Below are 24546 nucleotides of genomic sequence, written 5' to 3'. Positions count from 1 at the left end.
TGCCCTTTATATGTCACTCCCTTTGGTTTCTTCCCCAGTCGTCATTGTTCCTGTTCTAAGTCGGTGCGCTGTTTGTGTTTCTTGTTTTGTTATTTTATTTATTCAACGGATTCACTCCCTGAACTTGCTTCCCGACTTTCAGCGTACATCGTTGCACCACCAAAACAGTCTAGACATTTCAGCCAATCTTTTCAAACAGCTCTTACACTTAAAGGGCATTATCATCATTTTCACAGTTTCACAGTATTATTCCAACCTAGTGTGGATATGTATAGCTATATATAAACCACAGTAAAATCTCATTTTTGACTGCGCTAGGCCTTTAATGTGATCCTTAGTTTGACCCCATGTTTCATGCTCACACACAATGTTACATCAGATAACTGATGCATGTCGGCTGCTCAATGTATAAACTTCAACTTCCCTTGAACCCTCTCTATCTATCTATCTATCTATCTATCTATCTATCTATCTATCTATCTATCTATCTATCTATCTATCTATCTATCTATCTATCTATCTATCTATCTATCTATCTATCTATCTATCTATCTATCCATCTGTATTCACATTTCATATTAGCTTAACATCAAACTAACATAACAAGCTGCAGTTCATACATTATCAATGGACCAAGCTGCAGTTCGGATAAGGATTATGATTTAGGGAGCAGAAAAATCCATATCGAAATGATGTGGTAAGTTCCTTGCCACACCATGTGTTGTAGAGGTCAGATCTTGCACTTGGTAGATCCCACATTACATGGTCCAAGCACACCAAGACAGTCCTGAAGAGGGCACGACAAAACCTATTCCCCTTCAGGAGACTGAAAAGATTTGGCATGGGTCCTCAGATTCTCAAAAGGTTCTACAGCTGCACCATCGAGAGCATCCTGGTTGCATCACTGCCTGGTATGGCAACTGCTCGGCCTCCGACCGCAAGGCACTACAGAGGGTAGTGCGAACGGCCCAGTACATCACTGGGGCCAAGCTTCCTACCATCCAGGACCTCTATACCAGGCGGTGTCAGAGGAAGGCTCTAAAAATGGTCAAAGACACCAGCGACCCTAGTCGTAGACTGTTCTCTCTGCTACCGCACGGCAAGCGCCGAGTTTAGGTCCAGGAGGCTTCTAAACAGCTTCTACCCCAAAGCCATAAGACTCCTGAACATCTAATCAAATGGCCACCCAGACTATTTGCATTGCCCCCCCCCCACCCTCTTTTACACCTCTGGTACGCTCTGTTGTTATCATCTATCACTTTAATCACTCTACCTACATGTACATATTACCTCAATTACCTCGACTAACCGGTGCCTCCGCACATTGACTCTGTACCAGTACCCCCCTGTATATAGTCTTGCTATTGTTATTTTACAGCTGCTCTTTAATTACCTGTTACTTTTTTCCATATTTTTCTTTAAACTGCATTGTTGGTTAGAGGCTCGTAGATAAGCATTTCACTGTAAAGTTGTGTTCAGCGCATGTGACAAATAACATTTGATTTGGTTCAGTCAGCAGTATGCTGATAACTGTTGGATCAAATCTACAAGTTGGATCAGAATGTACGAGACAGATAACTTTGAGGCTCCGGGAGGATGTGTCTCTTTGAAAAGGATCCCATGTGTGTTGGAAATGGCACCCCATGCAGAAGTAGTGCACTATATAGGGAATAGGGTGTCATTTGATTTTGACCAAGTCATCCAGGCTTGGTGTATTTTCTGCACCATACAGTTTGTTGTTCTCGCAAGCTGTGTTTTTTGATCATTTGTGTCTGTACCCAACAAATACAAACATTTGCTGAAAAGGAAGATAAGGATATTCTCTCCTCATGGCTATGTCGGTTTAATATTTAATCCCACTTGATTTGTCCCTAATCCAGACAGATTAAAAGTAGTACAAATATCCTCCAGAAAGACAGTGATATGACATGAAATCTTCACAGGCATTAAATAAACAGGTGTTTATCTAATCTTCAACATGCACACAAACACACAAACACACTCTCCACTCACATTCACTCCACTCTCCCTCATCCAAAGAAGTTCCCTCGAGTTCCAAATGTCCCTTAAACTCACATATAAACTCACCCTAATTGCTCATCAACGATGACTTGTTCATTATGGTCTTACGAAAGATAGCCTCACAACTTCATATGTATGGTCCACTCCCCCGAACAAAATACTTCTTTGCCATTTTCATTTGGTGGTTACGGTCTTATTAACTAGGATCCATCCCAAGTGAGACCCTATTCCCTACACAGTGCACTACTTTTGACCAGAGCCCTATGGCTCTAGTAGTGCACTGTGTAGGGAACATGTTGCCGTTTGGGACGCAGGGTTACTCATTTATTTCTCTGTATGCTTGGCTGCGGCTCTATTCTCCAGCGGCCTTCATTCCAAATGAGACCATTAGGTTTAATTTGCGACGTGATTCTCCTCTCTACCTTCTAATAACTTAGCCCCTCTTGTCTAATTCATCTCCTAATGCACATTGTTCAGTCAAGGGTGGAGCTGTGGAGCTAGAGACACCGCTAACAATGCTGTTGTTATGAGTGGAACCTATACCCGTTTGTGATACATTTTTACTTTAGTTAAAAGAAAGATACCGTACTGCTTGCTCCCGCAGTGTTCTTACAGTATTACAATGCACTTGTATTATAGAAACAGTTTGTATGATATCTCTTCTAGTGTCATCTTACCTCGTCTTATCTCATGTCTCACTTATCTCGTTGAATGCCCGTGTCTCCCTACAGAATGCAGGGTTGCTGTTCAAGGTCAGAGTGGTGGGAGGATCTGCCTCCTACAGCTACCTGTCCCCACAAGATGGACGCCCTCTCTTCCACCCTGCCGTGGACAGGTAAGACCACCAGCACCTGCATTATCCATCTTTCTCGCACGCTTTCTCTCTCCTATCTCTCTCTCTCTCTCTCTCGCACTCACACTCTTATCTCTCTTTTTCTCTTTCATTCTCTCTTTTTCTCTCTCTATTTCTCTCTCACTCTCTCTCTTTCTCTCTCACTCTCTCTCTCTCTCTCTGTCAAAATACCTGAACTAAGCTACTATTTGTACATAAAGCCTACTCAAATGCCTGTCATTGAGTATCTTTTTTTCTCCACTGTAAGACATAAAATGGTAAACCACGGTATCTCTGAACACTCAGAAACATCACAGGTGAATGAATGTCATGTTGAAGTAGAGATCACTTGCCTATTCTGTGCAAACAGTGCCTTTGAGAAGCCAATGAGCCATGAGGGGCTTACTGTAAAAAGGTAGAGGAATCAAGTCGCAGTGAAGATAAGACAAGAGCCTTTATTCTCCCTTCTGTAGAGCGGGTTCAGCTGTCGTAGGAGCCACAGGGAGCTCCATCTAAAGCTGTGCTGTTGTTGTGATGTGACTGTATAGTGCAGTAGGACTCAAGCCACAGGAGTTCTACTGAGGAGGTGGGACATGGGGTCAGACACTAGGTAAAAGTAAACTTGTCTTGGGTTGGGTGAGTTCGGGGAAGAGGGGTTGCCTGTGTGACCCTCTCTCATCAGCAATTGCAAGAGAAGATGTGTCATCGAATGTTAAACCGTCTGACTTATATACAGAGATGCATAGATAGATCAGAAAAACGTCTTGATCTGAATCATCTTTGAGTTGAATTGACCAGAATGAATAAGTGGTATCCTAGCTGACTATCCGTTATCCTTTGTTCTGGCAATTCATCTCACTCAAGACCATTCAGTTCTCAAAGTCCTTGAATTACAATGCGGTTAGAAACAAAAACATGGTTCCGTTGTTATTTCAACTGTGTTCTTCCCTAAAGCTAGAGAGGAGCCATTCTGTCTGGTCTTTATGTTGAAAAAATATATATTTTAATCAAAACACAGCATTACTGTATTCCTCTTACAATGTAATTGCACCAACTCATTTTTCATAAACGGACATGCAAGGAGACTTGGGAGGATTGACTTCTGTACAGCGTTGGCTTTACAAACATGTCATATGGAAGTTATTTCATAGACTTTTCCCTGGCCAATGTCGAACATGATGTTCCTTAGAAACAGTACATAGCCTGAGGCAACAATTTCAGGTATGAACAAGATTCGATTAAAGAGAAAAGAGTCTCTTTAGGAAAGAACCACATTGGGGATGTGTGTGGTCAGGAAGGTTTTCTGCTAGAGGCAGAGGGGAAGCTGAGCCACAAACACAGGGAGACAGGAGACTTTCTCCTCATATCAAGTATACAGACAGGAGGAGAGAGAGACAGAGAGAATAGCAGCTGACTGACAAGTAGCTGGATGCCTGAGGACTGAGTAGGTGGACAGCTCTGTACAGCAGGGGGGCATGGTGTCATCATCAGCCACTCTTCACGGGTTCTGAGCTTCGCTCTCCCATGAATGAGTGATCCTCTGAAGGTCAAAGATGTGGCCCTTGGGCACTGGGAAAGGTCAAGGGCAATAAGAAAGGGCTCGACAGGCTTACCACCCTCTCTGGGAGTGTGTGCATGCATGTGTACGTCTCTCTCTCTCTCTCGCTCTTTCCCCTGGTGCTAATTTCAACCGCTCCTTCAGGGTATCAGGAGGTCTGGTATTATAAAAGGAAGTGGTATTGATCGGCAGGGAAAGGAAAGGTGAAGAGGAGGGGAGGTTTGAGAAGTAGGACTGTTCTCAAGGGTATTAGAATGGCGTGTGACGGACAAGGGATGGGACACAGGCATGGCCATTGAAGGAGCGCGTGTGTGTGTGACACACATGCATGTTTTCGAAGGAGCCATTGGAACCACAATAGTGCTTTGAATCAGAGGGCATTGTTGTCTGAGTGTATTGAGGCTGGATTCCAAGTCCGAGTACATGACAAAGATACATTGTAAAGAGTTGTGACACAAGTGCCTCTTGACATGGTCATTCTGTACTGAAAATACAGTCAACACAATTGGAATTCAGAGGGGGGGGGGGAAACTAGGTTGTCTTCCTTGATTTCCTTTTGTGGGATTAGCATTTTTATCCAGGCAAAAGAATAACAGTGACATCATACTCTCTCTCTCCCCATCTCTGTAACTCTTATTTTAATCTCTTCCATGACAGAGACAAAAACAAATCCTATAAGCAGCTCTGCTATAGTGCCTAAGTGCCTGCTCTTTGCCCCCCAGTTAGTAAAGTCATAAGTAAGCATTTAAGACGTTGGGTTCAGACCGTGGCAGACTTTTCAGCTCTGAATTACACAGTCAGATTCATTTTGACAAGCAGCCTCTCTTCCTTAATTGCAATTGTTTCTGTGTGGATTTGAAGGCGGGTTGGAATAATGTGTGAACGTGAAAGGAATTAATGGGGCCGTGGTCTTCTGTGGAGCGAAGCTGGCTTTTAATTCTGAGGTGATATTGATGAACACAATAAACATGCATCCAGACATGATTACACACACACACACATACACACACACACACACACACACACACACACACACACACACACACACACACACACACACACACACACACACACACACACAAAGAACGTCCTTTACATTATAAAGAGTCACAGATTCAGTCCTTTGTGCTCATACAGTGTGTGCACACGCCTGTCCATGCTAACAAGGTATCAGTTTCACTTTGAAATTAGAGGTTTTTCTAAACGTCTATGGGTGAAGTCATGGTAAACGTCGTTTTTTGACATTTAAGTTGAGACACTGTTACCTAACTCCCCATAAGTTAAATACAAACACTTGCTGGGGGTGAAAGTTTTGGAAAGGCATTATACCATTGCCCAGCACTGGGATTGAACACGAAACTCTCAATGCCAGATTGCAGCTTTTAAACCCATCCACCATCCCTGTCCACAACACCCTAGCAAGCCAACAGCTTACTTTAAAGTAATAGCGCTCACTTTTCCCCCTAGTGGCCGGTTTTGAAGGCAATTCTACACGTTCTTGGGACCTGGTTGGATGTCTCTACTTTGACTTCAAACTAAAGCGATCTCCCTGGTCCATGAACACACACACACAGAGAAATGTCAGACTACATCCACTATTGAAGCAGTGTCCTTTATGTCCCAGTGTCCTTTATGTCCCAGTGTCCTGCAGGTAGAGGAGGTGTTAGATCTGCCTCAGTGTGTATTCATCACTCATCACTGTCTGTCTGTAGCCACTGGGACTGTGACCTTCGGTTGAGTCAAAGGCAGACAGCAGCACACACCCTGACACAACCGAGGACTAACTTACCTTTACAACTTACACTTTCAAGGACACAAGCAAACACACGCTCACACATCAAATGAATAGTTCTTCTGACAGCAGTGCTTCAGACACTAAGTTGATTCCCCGGATGTATTTCTCCGTCTGTGTTTCTACCTCAGAACTCCCTGTTTCCTGGAGAGGGATTGTTGAAGAGAGAGACGTTGAAGGTTTGCCTTTTATAGCACCCCTTTTGTGTCAATGAGACCAAAAGGGAGATGAATGATCCTTGTCACACAACAGTGTCGTGTCTCTTGTGGCAGCTGCTTGGCAACAGTTGAAAGTCACAGAGAAGAGTACAGAGCACTCAGTTCACAGTTATAACAGAAAGCAGTCGCTTTCATTAAATGGATGTATTTTCAGTCACTTTCATTTCATGCTGGTTTAGTAATCAACACTATGATCAATGTGGTTTGAGTTTACTCTTGACGTCAATACCTTATGGAAGCCTGACACCTAGTGGCGCATTTCAGAGATTCCCACTGTGCCCACTAACCGGTGCCCATTGTATTCCACTGCATCAGCACCTCTTATCATCAATCAAACTCACTACAAAGATTACCTGTACATTTGAGTCAGGAATGTTTTACCGTGATGGAAGTCTCAGGTAAACAATGGCTTGACTTAGAATACAGAATACTGATGTTTGTTTACACACACACACACATATACACCATAACTAATAGGGAAAGGTTAGCATGGACCTGATGGCATCAAAACAATGTCTAACACTTTTGGATTCCGAAGGCTTGACGACTGTGCTTACAAACTGGGAATACTACAAGTATCATGCTGCAGAATACTGATGTGTATTACAGTGTAAGTTACAGATGGACTCAATAAATGCAGTGTAATACGACACATAATACAACTCCACTTGTAATGGCATTTTAAACAGTAATCCTTGAGGTATGAGACACAAACCTTTGTCTATGTGAAAAAATGACTGTATGAGATACCTAGGCCAGTTCTATCCCAGTGGTAGTCTAGTAGACACTGTATCCAGTGGTAGTCTAGTAGACATTGTACCCAGTGGTAGTCTGGTAGACACTGTATCCAGTGGTAGTCTGGTAGACATTGTACCCAGTGTTAGTCTGGTAGACATTGTACCCAGTGGTAGTCTGGTATACATTGTACCCAGTGGTAGTCTGGTAGACATTGTACCCAGTGGTAGTCTGGTAGACATTGTATCCAGTGGTAGTCTAGAAGACATTGTACCCAGTGGTAGTCTGGTAGACATTGTACCCAGTGGTAGTCTGGTAGACATTGTATCCAGTGGTAGTCTAGTAGAAATTGTATCCAGTGGTAGTCTGGTAGACACTGTATCCAGTGGTAGTCTAGTAGACATTGTACCCAGTGGTCGTCTGGTAGACATTGTACCCAGTGGTAGTCTAGTAGACATTGTACCCAGTGGTAGTCTGGTATACATTGTACCCAGTGGTAGTCTGGTAGACATTGTACCCAGTGGTAGTCTGGTAGACATTGTACCCAGTGGTAGTCTGGTAGACATTGTACCCAGTGGTAGTCTAGTAGACATTGTACCCAGTGGTAGTCTGGTATACATTGTACCCAGTGGTAGTCTGGTAGACATTGTACCCAGTGGTAGTCTGGTAGACATTGTACCCAGTGGTAGTCTGGTAGACATTGTACCCAGTGGTAGTCTGGTAAACATTGTACTCAGTGGTAGTCTGGTAGACATTGTACCCAGTGGTAGTCTGGTAGACATTGTACCCAGTGGTAGTCTGGTAGACATTGTATCCAGTGGTAGTCTAGTAGACATTGTACCCAGTCTAGTAGACTTTGTACTCAGAAGATAGAATGTATTCATCATGTAATATGTTTTCCAGAGCCCTGAAGTTATGTGGCCCAGGAGGACCACCCCACGTGAAGCTGGTGATTGAGTGGGAACACAAGATCAAGGAATGGTGAGCACTGGACATACACATGTACACACACCAAATCAATTGACTCAGAAACACACACACACATTCATTATTTATTGCGTAGAACGATTCACTCTGTTTTTATCTCGCTCACTCTCTCACAAACACACACACTCATACCCCAACTTTTTGCGTGTGTGTGTGTCAGTCTGTTTGGTAACATCCAGGAGGAGGTGGTGAAGGACTCAGAGAGTGTGAGAGTCCAGCAGCAGCAGCACCTGCAGCAGCACAGCTGTACCCTGGACGACTGCTTTCAGCTCTACACCAAAGAGGAACAGGTAACATGGACTGTACAATACCGTCCAATGCAACTGGTCTTAACCTACCCTTGGGGTACTGAACATTAAAGATGCACTATGCAGAAATTGTACCTCCTTTCATTGAGAATGACAGATCTCTATGTGAATTGGGTCGAGTCGACCAAAAAGTTACAGTACATATAGCAGCTTTAATATTGCATTAGTCGATTCATAAGTTAATTTCTCTCTCACTTACTCACTCACTCACTAACTCACTCACTCTCACTCCCTGAGTATTTTTATATGGTTTTGGACAAACGTAGTGTATGAAGACTATAACTTTATCTGAGACTTCACCACTGACCGTGTGTGTGTTCTCTCCAGCTGGCCCCAGACGATGCATGGATGTGTGTGTGTTCTCTCCAGCTGGCCCCAGACGACGCATGGATGTGTGTGTGTTCTCTCCAGCTGGCCCCAGACGATGCATGGATGTGTGTGTGTTCTCTCCAGCTGGCCCCAGACGACGCATGGAAGTGTCCCCACTGACCGTGTGTGTGTTCTCTCCAGCTGGCCCCAGACGATGCATGGATGTGTGTGTGTTCTCTCCAGCTGGCCCCAGACGATGCATGGATGTGTGTGTGTTCTCTCCAGCTGGCCCCAGACGACGCATGGATGTGTCCCCACTGACCGTGTGTGTGTTCTCTCCAGTTGGCCCCAGACGATGCATGGATGTGTCACCACTGACCGTGTGTGTGTTCTCTCCAGCTGGCCCCAGACGATGCATGGATGTGTCCCCACTGACCGTGTGTGTGTTCTCTCCAGCTGGCCCCAGACGATGCATGGATGTGTGTGTGTTCTCTCCAGCTGGCCCCAGACGATGCATGGATGTGTCCCCACTGACCGTGTGTGTGTTCTCTCCAGTTGGCCCCAGACGATGCATGGATGTGTCCCCACTGACCGTGTGTGTGTTCTCTCCAGCTGGCCCCAGACGACGCATGGAAGTGTCCCCACTGACCATGTGTGTGTTCTCTCCAGTTGGCCCCAGACGACGCATGGATGTGTCCCCACTGACCGTGTGTGTGTGCGTGTGTGTTCTCTCCAGTTGGCCCCAGACGACGCATGGAAGTGTCCCCACTGACCGTGTGTGTGTTCTCTCCAGTTGGCCCCAGACGATGCATGGAAGTGTCCCCACTGACCGTGTGTGTGTTCTCTCCAGCTGGCCCCAGACGACGCATGGAAGTGTCCCCACTGACCGTGTGTGTGTTCTCTCCAGTTGGCCCCAGACGACACATGGATGTGTCCCTACTGACCGTGTGTGTGTTCTCTCCAGTTGGCCCCAGACGACGCATGGAAGTGTCCCCACTGTAAGCAGCTCCAGCAGGGCATGGTGAAGATGTCCCTGTGGACCCTCCCCGACATCCTCATCCTCCACCTCAAACGCTTCCGACAGGTAACTGGAGCCGATCACATGTAGCGGATTGCCGTTCTTCCCAAAAGCACCACAATGGAAATAAGTCATTCATTGTGTTAACCTTGATAGTTGATAAAAAATTCAATGAATCAGGTGGGCGAGCGGCGCAACAAGCTGTCCACCCAGGTGCGCTTCCCCCTGGCCGGGTTGGACATGGCCCCCCACGTGGTGAAGAGGTCCCAGAGCATGAGGAACCTGGGGGACCTGGGACCCTGGCCCCCCACATGGAAACAGCCTGAAGGCAGCAGTCATCATATTAGTCACCCAGACATGGCCCTGCCTCCTGACTTCCTCTATGACCTCTATGCAGTGTGTAACCACCATGGTGGGATGCACGGCGGACATTACACAGGTACTGGTTGGCCATTGATATACCATTGATGTAGGAGACGTGATGTTGATGAGAGAGGCATACTGACTGGCTGTTGATCGAGAAGTGAGGAGAGAATATTGTTAGTGAGAGAGATGCCTACTGCCAAATAATGATGATACATAGGACATGCATAACAGTGCAGTGCCCTCCTCTATAGTGGTCACATCAACTTACATTACTATACCCAGGAAATAATGATTGTGGTGCAGCCTGTCTCTACAGTCCTGTGTGCGTTTTGCAGCGTACTGCAGGAACTCAGTGGACGGTCAGTGGTACAGCTATGACGACAGCAGTGTGGACCTGGTGCCTGAGGAGGAGGTGTGTACCAGGGGGGCCTACATACTGTTCTACCAGAGACGTAACGTCATCCCCCCCTGGTCCGCCAGCAGCTCAATCAGAGGTGGGTAGTGTACCACACACACACACAAACACACAGGCATGGACACACACACATCACAGGAGAGAGTTCACTCAGGGTTCAATTCCATTACAGCTGAACTCCGTACAGAGGTAGTATTAGATACATCAAGACCATTCAGCCTTTATCCACTAAAGGTTAACTCATAACTCTCACTCAAGCACCATGTTCCAACCACCTGAACCAGCAAAACCTCAATGTGATATTTCAATTGCTAAATGCTTTATTCTACATAGCAATTATCTGTGTAGTTTTTCTGTATTTTCTGTATTGACTGGAATGGAACTGACATGTGTCTTTCTTGTCCAGTGCCCATAGTCACAGAAACGTATCTCTCCACTCTGTAGGCTCCACCAGTTCCTCCATGTCGGACCACTGGCTGGTCCGTCTGAATGGGGACAGTAAGAGGGGTAGTCTGGTGTCCCGCTCCTCCACCACCTGCCCCTCCTCTGTCCACGACTCCCCGGAGTCCCCCGTCTTCCTTGATGACCTGCCCAGAGAGGAGGAAGGTGAGGGGCCTGGGAAACATGAGATGCATGGTAAACCAAAGAAAGGTAAAAGAAAATATTTAAAAACAAAAACGTTCTTCGGTCTTCATTCCATTGGTGGTGATGGGTGGTGGTGGTGAGTTTCCCCATTACTACAGTAGGGGAGAGTGGGGTAAGTTGAGTGGTTTACATTCAACATCACTCCGTCAAGGGAAACAGTATTATTTCTAACAAAGATATTTACATACACTGAGTATACCAAACATTGGGAATATCTTATTAATATTTAATTACCCCCTTTTGCCCTCAGAACAACCTCAATTTGTCAGGGCATGGACTCTACAAGGTGTCAAACGTGTTCCACAGGGACACTGGCCCATGTTGACTCCAATGCTTTCCAAAGTTGTGTCAAGTGTGCTGGATGTCCTTTGGGTGTTGGACCATTCTTGATAGACACGGGAAACTGTTGAGGCCCTGTTGTTACCTCATATCCCAGCGATAATGCCTTACACCTGGGAAGAAAACACATACATTTGCTCAAGTAGCCATTGGCTCAAATGACCCTAAGACAAACATTTTGGCTATATTATCCCACACAGATACAAGGATGCACTTTCCTGCTAGGTTTAGGACCACATATTGAGCTTATAGAGACCCCAACTGATGTATAGAACAATCTTAAAATGATCTACTTTGGTTTAGACACAAGCATCATAAAAATTCACAATAAATTAATTTTGCTTTGTGACTATCTATTTTTTGGACCTAACTTGCTTACCACTTTTTACATGTGGTTTCTTCCTTCACAGGCTCGAGAAAAGGATGACCTCATCCTAAATATTTGGTCAAAAGATTATTGTGTATGGTTTCCTAGAAACAAGGGTGGCTCAACTTTCCCCTTTGGCACAACTTCTCCCCTATTTAAAGCACTTTGAGCATCTGGAAAAACGAAATCTAATCAGTGGTTATTATTATTCCATGTTGTTGCTAATACGCCACACGTGAGCATAGAGTGCATCACCTCTTTAATGTTAAGCTGAACACATTCTACTCTAACTGTGGATGTGCATTTACGTAATCTCTTCCTATACATGCACAGTCCATGCCTACATACAGTTGAAGTCAGAAGTTTACATATACTTAAGTTGGAGTCATTAAAACTCGTTTTTCAACCACTCCACAAATTTCTTGTTAACAAACTACAGTTTTGGCAAGTCGGTTAGGACATCTACTTCCTGCATGACACAAGACATTTTTCCAACAATTGTTTACAGACAGATTATTTCACTTATAATTCACTGTATCGCAATTCCAGTGGGTCAGATGTTTACATACACTAAGTTGACTGTGCCTTTAAACAGCATGGGAAATTCCAGATAATGATGTCATGGTTTTAGAAGCTTCTGATATGCTAATTGACATAATTTGAGTCAATTGGAGGTGTACCTGTGGATGTATTTCAAGGCCTACCTTTCAACTTAGTGCCTCTTTGCTTGACGTCATGGGAAAATCTAAATAAATCAGCCAAGACCTCAGAAAAGAAATGGTAGACCTCCACAAGTCTTGTTCATCCTTGGGAGCAATTTCCAAATGCCTGAAGGTACCACATTCATCTGTACAAACAATAGTATGCAAGTATAAACACCATGGGACCACGCAGCCGTTACACCGCTCAGGAAGGAGACGCGTTCTGTCTCCTAGAGATGAACATACTTTGTTATGAAAAGTGCATATCAATCCCAGAACAACAGCAAAGGACCTTGTGAAGATGCTGGAGGAAACAGGTACAAAAGTATCTATACCCACAGTAAAACGAGTCCTATATCGACATAACCTGAAAGGCCGCTCAGCAAGGAAGAAGCCACTGCTCCAGAACTGCCTTAAAAAAGCCAGATTACGGTTTGCAACTGCACATGGGGACAAAGATCTTACTTTTTGGAGAAATGTCCTCTGGTCTGATGAAACAAGATAGAACTGTTTGGCCATAATGACCATCGTTATGTTTGGAGGAAAAAGGGGGATTCTTGCAAGCCGAAGAACACCATCCCAACCGTGAAGCACCGGGGTGGTTCACGGTGCAACATGGTGTTGGGGTGCTTTGCTGCAGGAGGGACTGGTGCACTTCACAAAATAGATGGCATCATGAGGAAAGGAAAATGATGTGGACGTATTGAAGCAACATCTCAAGACATCAGTCAGGAAGTTAAAGCTTGGTCGCGAATGGGTCTTCCAAATGGACAATGAGCCCAAGCATACTTCCAAAGTTGTGGCAAAATGGCTTAAGGACAACAAAGTCAAGGTATTGGAGTGGCCATCACAAAGCCCTGACTTCAATCCCATAGAAAATTTGTGGGCAGAACTGAAAAAGCGTGTGCGAGCAAGGAGGCCTACATTCTTAAAATAAAGTGGTGATCCTAACTGACCTAAAACAGGGATTTCTTTTACTAGGATTAAATGTCAGGAATTGTGAAAAACTGAGTTTAAATATAGTTGGCTATGGTGTATGTAAACTTCTGACTTCAACTGTATATAATGTTGCCGGAAAAAAAGCTCATTGTGATCGCTGTGCTTGTTATTTACAATTTAATAGATGGGGTTTGAAAATGTAAAGTTAGTCTAGCTTAAAATGTCAGAGACACTATGGTAAAGTGTTCTTTTCTCTCTCTCTTTCACCACCAGGTGGTTTTGAGACCAGGCCGTTCGTACGGGGCATCCAGGGTCGTAGCGTCAGCATGAGGACCCCCACTAAGAACAAAGAGACACTGAACAAGGTCTTCCCGCTACGCTGGTCGTTCGGCTCCAAGGACCGCCAAAATATTGCAGCCGAGGCCGCCCCTGCTCCCATCCCCACCCCTGCCCCTGTGGAACTGGTGGAGTACCTCGAGTCTGGAAGAAGACCTCGCTGCACCAAGGACTCTATAGTCAACTTAATGACGGGCTCTGAGAGCCGGAAGGGTCCTGCCATCAGCTCCCCCAATGTGGGAAGCAGCCTGAACTGCATGGGACAATCAGAGTCTCCGCAGATGCCAGAGGGCCAGAGAAGACCAGTCACAGACAAGACAGGGAGTCTGAGACGAAGTAGCAAAGGGTCCCATCAGCAGCAGAGAGACCAGGGGGATCAGAGAGACCAGAGGGACGAGGGTAGGATGGGCAGTAGTAGTAGTACTAACACTCTGACCAGGAGGAGCACCAAGAAGAGTAAGGAGAAGGACCAGGGAAAGCCCCAAGAGGCCCCATCTAGGAGGGGGTCTAGTGCAGGCATCCAGTCCAGCTCCAGCACCCACAGCCTCAGGGACAGAGACTGGGAAGGCACCCTGAGGAGAGGGACCAAGGGCCACCAGGACCCACCACCAAGGGACTGTATGGTACCACCCGAGGGAGAAAAGAGAAGGAAGGGTGAGAAGGTAGAGGAGGCCTCCAAGAGCCACGAGGGGCTGCTGTCTTTCTTCAAAAGCAACTTCAAGAAGAAGGACAAGGAGTCGTCATCGTCTCGCAAGTCCGACTCTGGAAAGGTTGGCGACGTCGGCGGGTCCAGCATCTCCCAGCTGTCCCTGTCCAGTGGAGCCCCAGGCGGGGCCACGAAGACGGGGGAGGCGAAATCCAACGGAGCCCCCCGCAACGGGAGTGCCAATCGTCTCGGAGACGAGCTGCCCAACGGTAAAGCCAGACGCGCCGCTGCTGCCCATATCAAACGCTCTCAGAGCTCATCCAACATCCCCAGCAAGGAGGAGTCTAGCATGCGAAGGACCGCCTCTTTACACCGCAAAGGGATGTCCCATGACGTGGCTCCGCCCCCTCGCAGCCTCACAGCAGAGACGCCCTCCTACGGTACCCTGCAGAGGACTCGCTATAGTACCAACTCACTGGGACGCAAGAGGACGGTCCCCGAGTCCAGCTTTTAGCTGACACACACACACACCCTGACACACACACACCAGGGTCGTTTTCACTAGGCACCAAACAGAAGAAATGGACTGAACAGGGAGGGATTATCTTCATTTGTCGAGTAAGAAATGCTATGTTTTTGTTTTCCATTGCAAAATGTTTTTACTACATTTTGCTACAGTGACTTTGTGCACTAATCAATCTGACCCTGATCAAAGCAATGGAGCTCCACTGGAAGGATACTCCTGTAGCACAGAAGCACAGGTATGTGAAAACCACACAAGGTGGCGTGGAGGGGTGTAGCGTCAGTGAAAGAGCCATTCACAGGGACAAGGAGAATATTTAGGAAAGGTGACACAAGTACAACTGCTAACATAAACAAAATGTCATATCAGAATGAATATTTTCTTATTCCAGTTTTGATTTTATTTATGTGTAAAAATTATTGTGACTTAACAAGTGCCTCAGTAACTGATATGCAGTTTTTAACCAATGAGTTTGTGGACACCTGGTCAGCACCGGAAGCACATGTTGTATTCACACACATACATGCACACACAGGCATGCACACACACGTACACACATTATCTACACTCGTGTCTTAAAATCGTAGTAAATGAATGGCATTCATCACTATCCTCCTCGATCGGTTTGTCCAATGGTAGCACCTAAAGGAATGTTATGACAGTGTCATGACAATACGTTTCGTTATTATGTCTACACGCTCTAGAAGATTTGGACAAAAACATTGATTCATTGAAAGTCTACATCAGAGCTTTAATAGGTGATTTCCTCCTAGATTGAACTATGAATGATTTAATAACTGGTTGTACGTGCTGCTTGCACTGCAAACTGGCTGCTATATAGATTCACACATTGCAAGTGAAGGTTATGATATTGCACTTTCTACAATGCCAATGGTACCGAACTCTCCCTTTCATGCAGTAAGAAGGGGACCCTCCTAACAATATATCTTGGCCTACGCAACACGTCCCCCTTCATTCTTAAGCTCGTGAAAATATGCAGTTTGACCACACAATCCATTATTATAAATTCAAGTACATTTATATGGAAATTTGACATTTTTAGCACTGAAATCTGGCTTTATGATTCTAAGGAAATGACTGTGTTTTAAATTAGTACAAAATGACCTCAGATTGATCTATTCTTGCTACCGGTAGGTAATGGAACTTTCTGATGCTGATACACTGACATTCTGGTATGTAGGTCTATGCGGTACTGTATTAGAGAGGCAAGCGGTGTCGATGGATTGCATCACTATGCAGTTCTCAATGAAGGATCATGCACTGTAACAGTAAGGTCACTGTAACAGTAAGGTCACTGTAACAGTAAGGTCATTTATTTGAATCATCAGACTGTCCACTACAGTAGGCAGTAGATGCACTGGTCCGATCACCCCTGAATGTCACATACGTGTTATTTATCAACCTTGATGAGCTCTTTGGCCCCCCCCCTTATCCAGTCTTACTTCTCATCCTCTCTCCCTTCACTCCTCCACCTCGATCCATCTTTTTTTCATTCCCTGTCATCCATCGTGTCTCTCATCAAGTCTCTTTGGCCACTGACTAAAGGTCCCCTCTGCTCCAATCGGCAGAGCTCTCGCCTGGCGTTAACGGCGTAGGCGTTCGATTGAAACACCCTCGCTCTCACTGGGTTGAAATTAGCGGTGTAATTGGGTCGAGTCTCTACGGTACAATATCCCTTCTTAAGAGTCGTTAAGGTACACCGTGGGAAGAGGCTGTAGCTACTGGCAGTCACGCAATGTCTGAGTCTGAGAAGCTTTTACATTTTTACCTGTTAGTCATCCATTTTCCTTCCTGAAAGCTACAGTATATGTACAGCTACAGTATATGCACAGCTGCAGTATATGTACAGCTACAGTATATGTACAGCTACAGTATATGTACAGTTGCAGTATATGTACAGCTACAGTATATGTACAGCTGCAGTATATGTACAGCTACAGTATATGTACAGCTACAGTATATGTACAGCTGTAGTATATGCACAGCTACAGTATATGTACAGCTACAGTATATGTACAGCTGCAGTATATGTACAGCTACAGTATATGTACAGTTGCAGTATATGTACAGCTACAGTATATGTACAGCTGCAGTATATGTACAGCTGCAGTATATGTACAGCTGCAGTATATGTACAGCTACAGTATATGTACAGCTACAGTATATGTAGCTTTCAGTTTATACTTTTAATGGACCTAGCAATGCCACACTTTATCGTAGGGGTGAGAAAAACACTTCAACACCCCACACCAGTTAGTCCTTGACACTAATTAACTCCTTACACTTAGCGTCTGCCTGTGCCACTCGGGCACAGTTCTAAGCAATAAAGATTGAATGAATTTCTGGTCACGTCGTGTCCATGTTTTGCACATAGAATATACTGCTGAAGTGTAAGTTGAAGGAAGCATTGTGGGCAGCAATTCAACAGCTTGTCATTGGTACACCAAGCATGGATAACAATGAGGTACCAAATCCATATGGGCAGTTTTCAGCTCATTTCTTTAACAAATTAAGCCTTTTGTTCGTATAGCCAGTTTTCACTCACAATAATTAGTGGACCAAGCCAAAGCATTGGTATTATCCTGGAGCAATTTTTTACAGTATCAAACTCACCAGTCACTATTGACTCTATTGGGAAGATGGAGGATCACATCAGTTTCATGTTAAATAAATAAGCCTATTACAATCCTGAATTGTGAAGTTTTGTCATTTGTCTTTGCAGCTTGAATTCCTGGGGGACAGAGGGGTGTTGAGTTTGAGTTGCTACAGTACTTCGCAGTCAACCGTCTTAAAACTTCACTGTTGCCCGTAGGTCTTTTCTGTGACCGAGCTATGCTTGGTGATAGATAGCATGTCTTATCTATAGACAACATGGTCTCATTAAAATATGTCAAAATAGTGCCATATTAACCATTAGTTATACTCTATGTCACAGAAACAAACATATTATGTCTGCTGTGGGAATAAGAGCGTTCAGATGGGACACAAAGTCTGTAATGTTCATTGACATTTTGTTTTTCTTTTGTTCTAGATGAGGACACTATGTACCTACCACAAAGTTTACTTGTACCAAAATTAAAATGAAGACTACAAATGAAGGTTTTTTTCCAATTATTTTGTGACATGTGGGATAAAGATGATTTATATGCAACTTTTCTACATTTTATAAGAGTTTTGTAAATATATGAATACACATAGCTCTATATAATATATGTATAAAGGGAGACATGATGTATTATAGCCTTGTATAAATCGCAGGGCTATGAGGTTAAGGCTGATGCACAAGTATAGGCCTCAACTGTGGTGTGTACTGTTCTTCTATGCACAAGAGTACGACAAGGTATATGTTATTACTGTAAAACTATTACTGTAAAACGACCACGAGGGTTTGTATCTGCCTAATATGTTTATACTGCAAATAAAGCACATTGTTTAACACACTTGGGTTTGTGTGCAGTTATGTATTCTGTATTCACTCACTTGGATACATGTGTATTGTATATTCTAAACTGAGTGGTTCGAGCCCGAATGCTGATTGGCTGACAGCCGTGGTATATCAGACCATATAGCACAGGAATGACAAAGCATGACTTTTTACTGGTCTAATTGCATTGGTAACCAGTTTATAATGGCAATAATGGCCATAAACAACACCCCCTCAGGCCTTATTGCTTCGTGTTCTTAATGTTTTTTACACTCAGTGTATAGTATAGTATATGTGAGTATAGTATGGTGCTTGGTTCCATTGTTGGAGCTGTCTTCATACTCTTCAAGCGTCTACATAAAGAACACCTATAAACATCATCTCTCCCACCACCCATGCCAGTATTTCTTTGAAAGGTTCACATTGTTGTACTTCAGTGCTGGGCTCAATTCGAATTGAAGGCATTCAATTCAGGAGGTGATTTTAAAAATTATAAAATGAAACACTTTTGAAGTAAATAGCTTCTACTAATCAGTTTATTGAGAAGTCATTGAGAACAGATGCAATTTTTTAAAATTAACTTTACTTTCTGAATTGACTGCCTTCAATGCAAATTGAAACCCCAGCCCTGATGCAATTACTTAGAATGAACTGGCATGTTTTGAATTAAAGGCCAAGTACCAAGGACATAAGTGCGCTGAACAATTCCAAGCAAATCTGCACTTTCACAGTTCAAAAAGAATAAACAGACCAAAAGGGTTGATTCTATTGAGTGACTGAAACAACAATGAATAATAGACGCAACTGAGCAGGACAATTCATTTTTCAAACTCTACTTTCAAAACTCTCATTTTAATATTTTGCCTCTTTTGAAATTCAATAAGATTTCCTTAACAAATGTTCGGACATACTGTAAGAGGCCTCTAGTCCTGTATATCTCATCAGTGTTGGAGCAAGAGGCTTTTATTATTTTGGTAATAAGAGCAGCCTGTTAACCAAAGCTATTTCCCTTCCTGTATTTTCTTGAAGGGATGTGCTCATTATCCCTATGTAGGGAAAATACTCTAACCAGAGCCCAATAGGGTGTCGTTTTGGATGTACATAGAGAGTGGGGCTAAGCAGCAGCTCACTTTAATGTGAGCTGACATTCTATCATTCACTTGATCACTATGATGCATCATACATTCATCACCCTAATGCCAGAATTTAGATAATTTCGACAATTAGTCAATTTCACATGGTTGGCAATAATTGCTCATTAGATGGCACTATTGCAGTTGGTATGGTGGTGTCTAGTGGTTGAGTGCAGATTATATAATTGGATCATATAGGGTTTAGTTCCAACGTTCATCACATTCTTGTTCTATTTGGAAAAGCAAACCTGCCCTGAGACATAGATTGAAGGCAATGAGACCAGACAAATTCATTTTAATGTAATTTATGCTGCAAGAACATCTTGAGAAATGAAGTTGTGCATATATGAAATTGTGTATATTAGCCTTCCATTTGATTTCATACCAGTGAATCATGGGATACATGGTGCACCGACAGGTAGAACATTCAACACTCCGTTGCCCTGACACCTGAGGGTGAGTAGAGATGCCGATACAATTAGCTCCTTTGTTCCAATGGAGAAACAGACAGCATGGCTCGGAGCCATTCATAGACATGTACAGATGTGGCTTGTTATCTTTAGTCACAGTGAGACAGAGATTCACAGTGTGTGAACTAAAGGAGATGGGATGAATGAATAGGATAAAGGTATCCTATTGAGTCTTCACAAAGATGTGTTAGGTTCTTATTTATCAGACTAAATAACTCACGGACACTAGAGAAGCTTAACCAAGTTTAATTCTCCCCAACGGGTCGTTACAGCTGTAATTCAGACCACCAGATATTTCTCACCATCACAGGTATATATATCCCACTTAAGACACTCCTCCTTCTCAAACTGGAAGTCTTCCGACTAGCTTGGAAAGACAGTACCATACAGTACCGAAGAGCCCTTATTGCTGCTTGATCATCCTATTTTTCTAACTGAATTGAGGAAAATAAGAACAATCCGAAATTCCTTTTTGATACTGTCGCAAAGCTAACTAAAAAGCAATAGTCATGGCCTCTAAACCTTCAAGCTGCACACTGGCCCCTATTCCAACTAAACTACTGAAAGAGCTGCTTCCTGTGCTTGGCCCTCCTATGTTGAACATAATAAACGGCTCTCTAACCACCGGATGTGTTCCAAACTCACTAAATGTGGCAGTAATAAAGCCTCTCTTGAAAAAGCTAAACCTTGACCCAGAAAATATAAAAAACTATCGGCCTATATCGAATCTTCCATTCCTCTCAAAAAAATTTGAAAAGGCAGCAACTCACTGCCTTCCTGAAGACTTCCCTTGCTGTCTGTGCCTGGCCGGTTCCCCTCTTTCCACTGGGATTTTCTGCCTCTAACCCTATTACAGGGGCTGAGTCACTGGCTTACTGGGGCTCTTTCATACCGTCCCTGGGAGGGGTGCGTCACCTGAGTGGGTTGAGTCACTGATGTGATCTTCCTGTCTGGGTTTAGTGCCCCCCACTTGGGTTTGTACCGTGGCGGAGATCTTTGTGGGCTATACTCGGCCTTGTCTCAGGATGGTAAGTTGGTGGTTGAAGATATCCCTCTAGTGGTGTGGGGGCTGTGGGTGGGGTTATATCCTTCCTGTTTGGCCCTGTCCGGGGGTGTCCTCGGATGGGGCCACAGTGTCTCCTGACCCCTCCTGTCTCAGCCTCCAGTATTTATGCTGCAGTAGTTTATGTGTCGGGGGGCTAGGGTCAGTTTGTTATATCGGAGTACTTCTCCTGTCCTATTTGGTGTCCTGTGTGAATTGAAGTATGCTATCTCTAATTCTCTCTTTCTCTCTTTCTTTCTCTCTCTCGGAGGACCTGAGCCCTAGGACCATGCCTCAGGACTACCTGACATGATGACTCCTTGCTGTCCCCAGTCCACCTGGCCGTGCTGCTGCTCCAGTTTCAACTGTTCTGCCTTATTATTATTGGACCATGCTGGTCATTTATGAACATTTGAACATCTTGGCCATGTTCTGTTATAATCTCCACCCGGCACAGCCAGAAGAGGACTGGTCATCCCACATAGCCTGGTTCCTCTCTAGGTTTCTTCCTAGGTTTTGGCCTTTCTAGGGAGTTTTTCCTAGCCACCGTGCTTCTACACCTGCATTGCTTGCTGTTTGGGGTTTTAGGCTGGGTTTCTGTACAGCACTTTGAGATATCAGCTGATGTACGAAGGGCTATATAAAATAAAATAAATTGATTTGATTTTTGATTCTCTTCAATTCTTACATCTTATGGTTAAACAGGAAGTGGCTAGTAAATCCTTAATACTCCCTTCAGGGGATCTGACCTGACCTCCTGACCTCAACCCCTCCTTCGCCTAATCCACATCTGCTTCCCCTATAGCAATCCTTTGATCTCCTCCCGTCCACCCAGAACATTCCACAGCCACTCTGTCATTCCACAGATCTCACTCCTTTATATACAATGCGTCTGATCTTCAATATCTCAATGTTCAACTTTTTGAAAACAAACAGTCCCTCCTCTTGAACAAAAGCATCCAAATGTTAAATTTATATAAACTTGGAAATTACTTAAATGGACAAACGATAATAAAACATTAATTTAAAAAACGAACAAGTGGAACAAACATTCACCGTGAGGTTTACAAACTCAGAGACTTATGTTCTATAATCACACCATACACAATTTTATTTCCATCTCTCATCACACAATAAAATGCCATTCCAGCTGAATCTGCTGTCTTGTTCCATGTCAGCTGGAACACTTTTTGTTTCTCCACTAGCATAGCATCCAATAGCATAAGACTTGGAAAGCAACAAAAACACACACAAACCATAACAGTATTAACGTGACCTAGTAATATTTTACATCAATAGCAGTCAATATTAATCGTCACCTTAATTCAGTCTCATCTGAAAGTTGTAAATTCTTGGTTATCTGCACGAACCCTGGCTAACAAGTTGAATCAGCAATGCAAAATTGGGTTTAATTATTTATTTATTTACCTAACTAATCACACAGAATTACATATACACATAATTAATCATAACTTCATAAAGGAAAACGTCCCTAGCGGGCGGAACAGATATGACAGCTTGTTACACAAAAGAAAAGGGGCTGGGTTTGAGTGAAAGAACAGGAAGACTGAGGAACAAAGGGCGAAGCTGTGCTATCGTAAATACAGTATCTTATGCATTCTAAATTACCACCCATTTGGAAAAGGAAAATGCAATAAATATTTACTCTGAGCTGTGCTTCAGTAGGTTGGTGGTAGATGGAAGGCCTTGTTGCCCAACCGAGTCCTTTGAAGAATGTCTCTGGTTGTCAATTGGATACGTTGTAGTAACGTCGTTGTGTGGTAGACGGGATACTCTGTCTGTTCCTTCCTAACCTGCGTTTGCAGCTGCTGTTGCTAACTCAACGGCTAGGAGGTATCACTTCTGTAGTGAATAAGAGTTCAAAGTTCATACCATTCGCAACCAAAGCTCACGCTGATGTTGGCTTCGTTCTGTAGTTATTATCTGAACCATTCTGACATCGGACCGTCGTCCTCACATCCTCGCAATAGGAGGTTATATTGTCATCAAGGCTTTATATAGGAAGGGAGAGTCGGGCGTATTTGAAAAGTTTTATAGCCCATGTCCCTTCACAGGGGCGGGCCACTGATTGAGCAGAGCCCTACCTTATGAAAACCCAAATCTCAAATTTTAGAATCCAAAAGCACATTTCATCCCATCACGAATAATTTCATATTCAAACATTTAAATTGAACAACAATTCCATGTGAATCTGATAACTCTGATGTGTAGACTTTCCACTGTAGAGTTTATGTCATCTTATCATTGATGAGAATGTCTCAGATGACAACCGAACTGACATCATATTCATTAAGTATCATCTGGTCGGATTACCAGAATATAGTTCATTTCACCCCCCACCTTCTGATGTTCCCAGAATCTCTATGTTAACCAAGGGTTTTGCAAATGTAATATCAGTAGAGTAGAGAGAGGAAATGTCATAAACTTTACCCCCAGGCCAACGCCATGACAATGGTTTTGTCCCGTAACACACATCACCAAATTTATTCACACTTGTCTTCCTATTTCCACATAATCTGCCATAGTTCACCACCCCAACAGGGCACAAAACTAACCTGCCATTCACACTCACACTTTTACGGCCACTACAACTAGGCTCTCACCCCGTTATAGGTTATGCAGGGAACCAACCCCGCCGGCATTTACCCCCTAGGATTTACCCATCGCAGGTTCCACCCTGCACGGGCTTACCTTCCGGGACTCACCCTATACTTAGAGTACTAGCAGAAACCAACCTACTAGGAATTTACCCCCTAGAACTTACCTTTTGCAGATTCTAAACTGCGCAGGGCCTCACCCTTTTTTATATTAATCACAGGTACTAACCCACTGGGATTTACTACTTGCTTTATAGTACTAGCAGGAACCAACCTAATAGGGATTTACCTCCTAGGAATTACTCTACAGGTACTAGCCTGTACGAGTTTCCCATCCGGGACTTACCATTTAGCTACGACCGGTCGTTATACAATGGGCCTACTGAATTAAACTCAGGCTCTCCAGGTCCGTGTTCCATAATTAGTTCAGCAAACGATTCTCATCTCCCCAAGATGTCAAAATGAGTGGAAACAGATATAGGAACTAGCCTACCTTGTTTGTTGCCAGCTCTGCTCCACTGATCTGGACTCCTTGGCTTGACTACAAAATGTGACGAATCCTGCCGACAACACCAACTGTTAGGTTCTTATTTATCAAAGTAAATAACTCACGGACACTAGAGAATCTTAACCAAGTTATATTATCCCCAAAGGGTCGTTACAGCTGTAATTCAGACCACCAGACATTTCTCACCATCACAGGTAAAAATATCCCACTTAACCTCTAGCGACGAGCAATCCCGTATCCGGGAGCTTAATCATAGCCTCAAGCTCATTACCAT

General features: G+C 43.9%; 1 protein-coding gene across 2 annotated transcripts in view; it reads left to right on the top strand.

Annotated features, from left to right (window-relative positions):
- LOC109888552 (ubiquitin carboxyl-terminal hydrolase 43-like) overlaps window positions 1–18517 on the top strand; it is a 102837-nt gene extending 84320 nt beyond the window's left edge. The window contains exons 9-16 of one of the 2 annotated variants that reach the window (XM_031831213.1): window positions 2754–2857; window positions 8061–8138; window positions 8305–8434; window positions 9726–9845; window positions 9960–10218; window positions 10481–10639; window positions 11005–11166; window positions 13825–18517. In XM_031831213.1, the coding sequence (XP_031687073.1) occupies window positions 2754–2857; window positions 8061–8138; window positions 8305–8434; window positions 9726–9845; window positions 9960–10218; window positions 10481–10639; window positions 11005–11166; window positions 13825–15047 (2235 nt within the window). In that variant the 3' untranslated portion in view covers window positions 15048–18517. Of the gene's footprint in view, window positions 1–2753; window positions 2858–8060; window positions 8139–8304; window positions 8435–9725; window positions 9846–9959; window positions 10219–10480; window positions 10640–11004; window positions 11212–13824 lie in introns of both variants that reach the window. The other variant, XM_031831209.1, reaches the window with a different exon arrangement.
- Window positions 18518–24546: the final 6029 nt, after the last annotated feature.

This window comes from Oncorhynchus kisutch, linkage group LG1, assembly GCF_002021735.2.
Source record: "Oncorhynchus kisutch isolate 150728-3 linkage group LG1, Okis_V2, whole genome shotgun sequence".
In the NCBI taxonomy this organism is placed as follows: Eukaryota; Metazoa; Chordata; class Actinopteri; order Salmoniformes; family Salmonidae; genus Oncorhynchus; species Oncorhynchus kisutch.
Note: the sequence above shows the minus strand (reverse complement) of the source record. Positions and strands in the feature narration are given on the sequence as shown.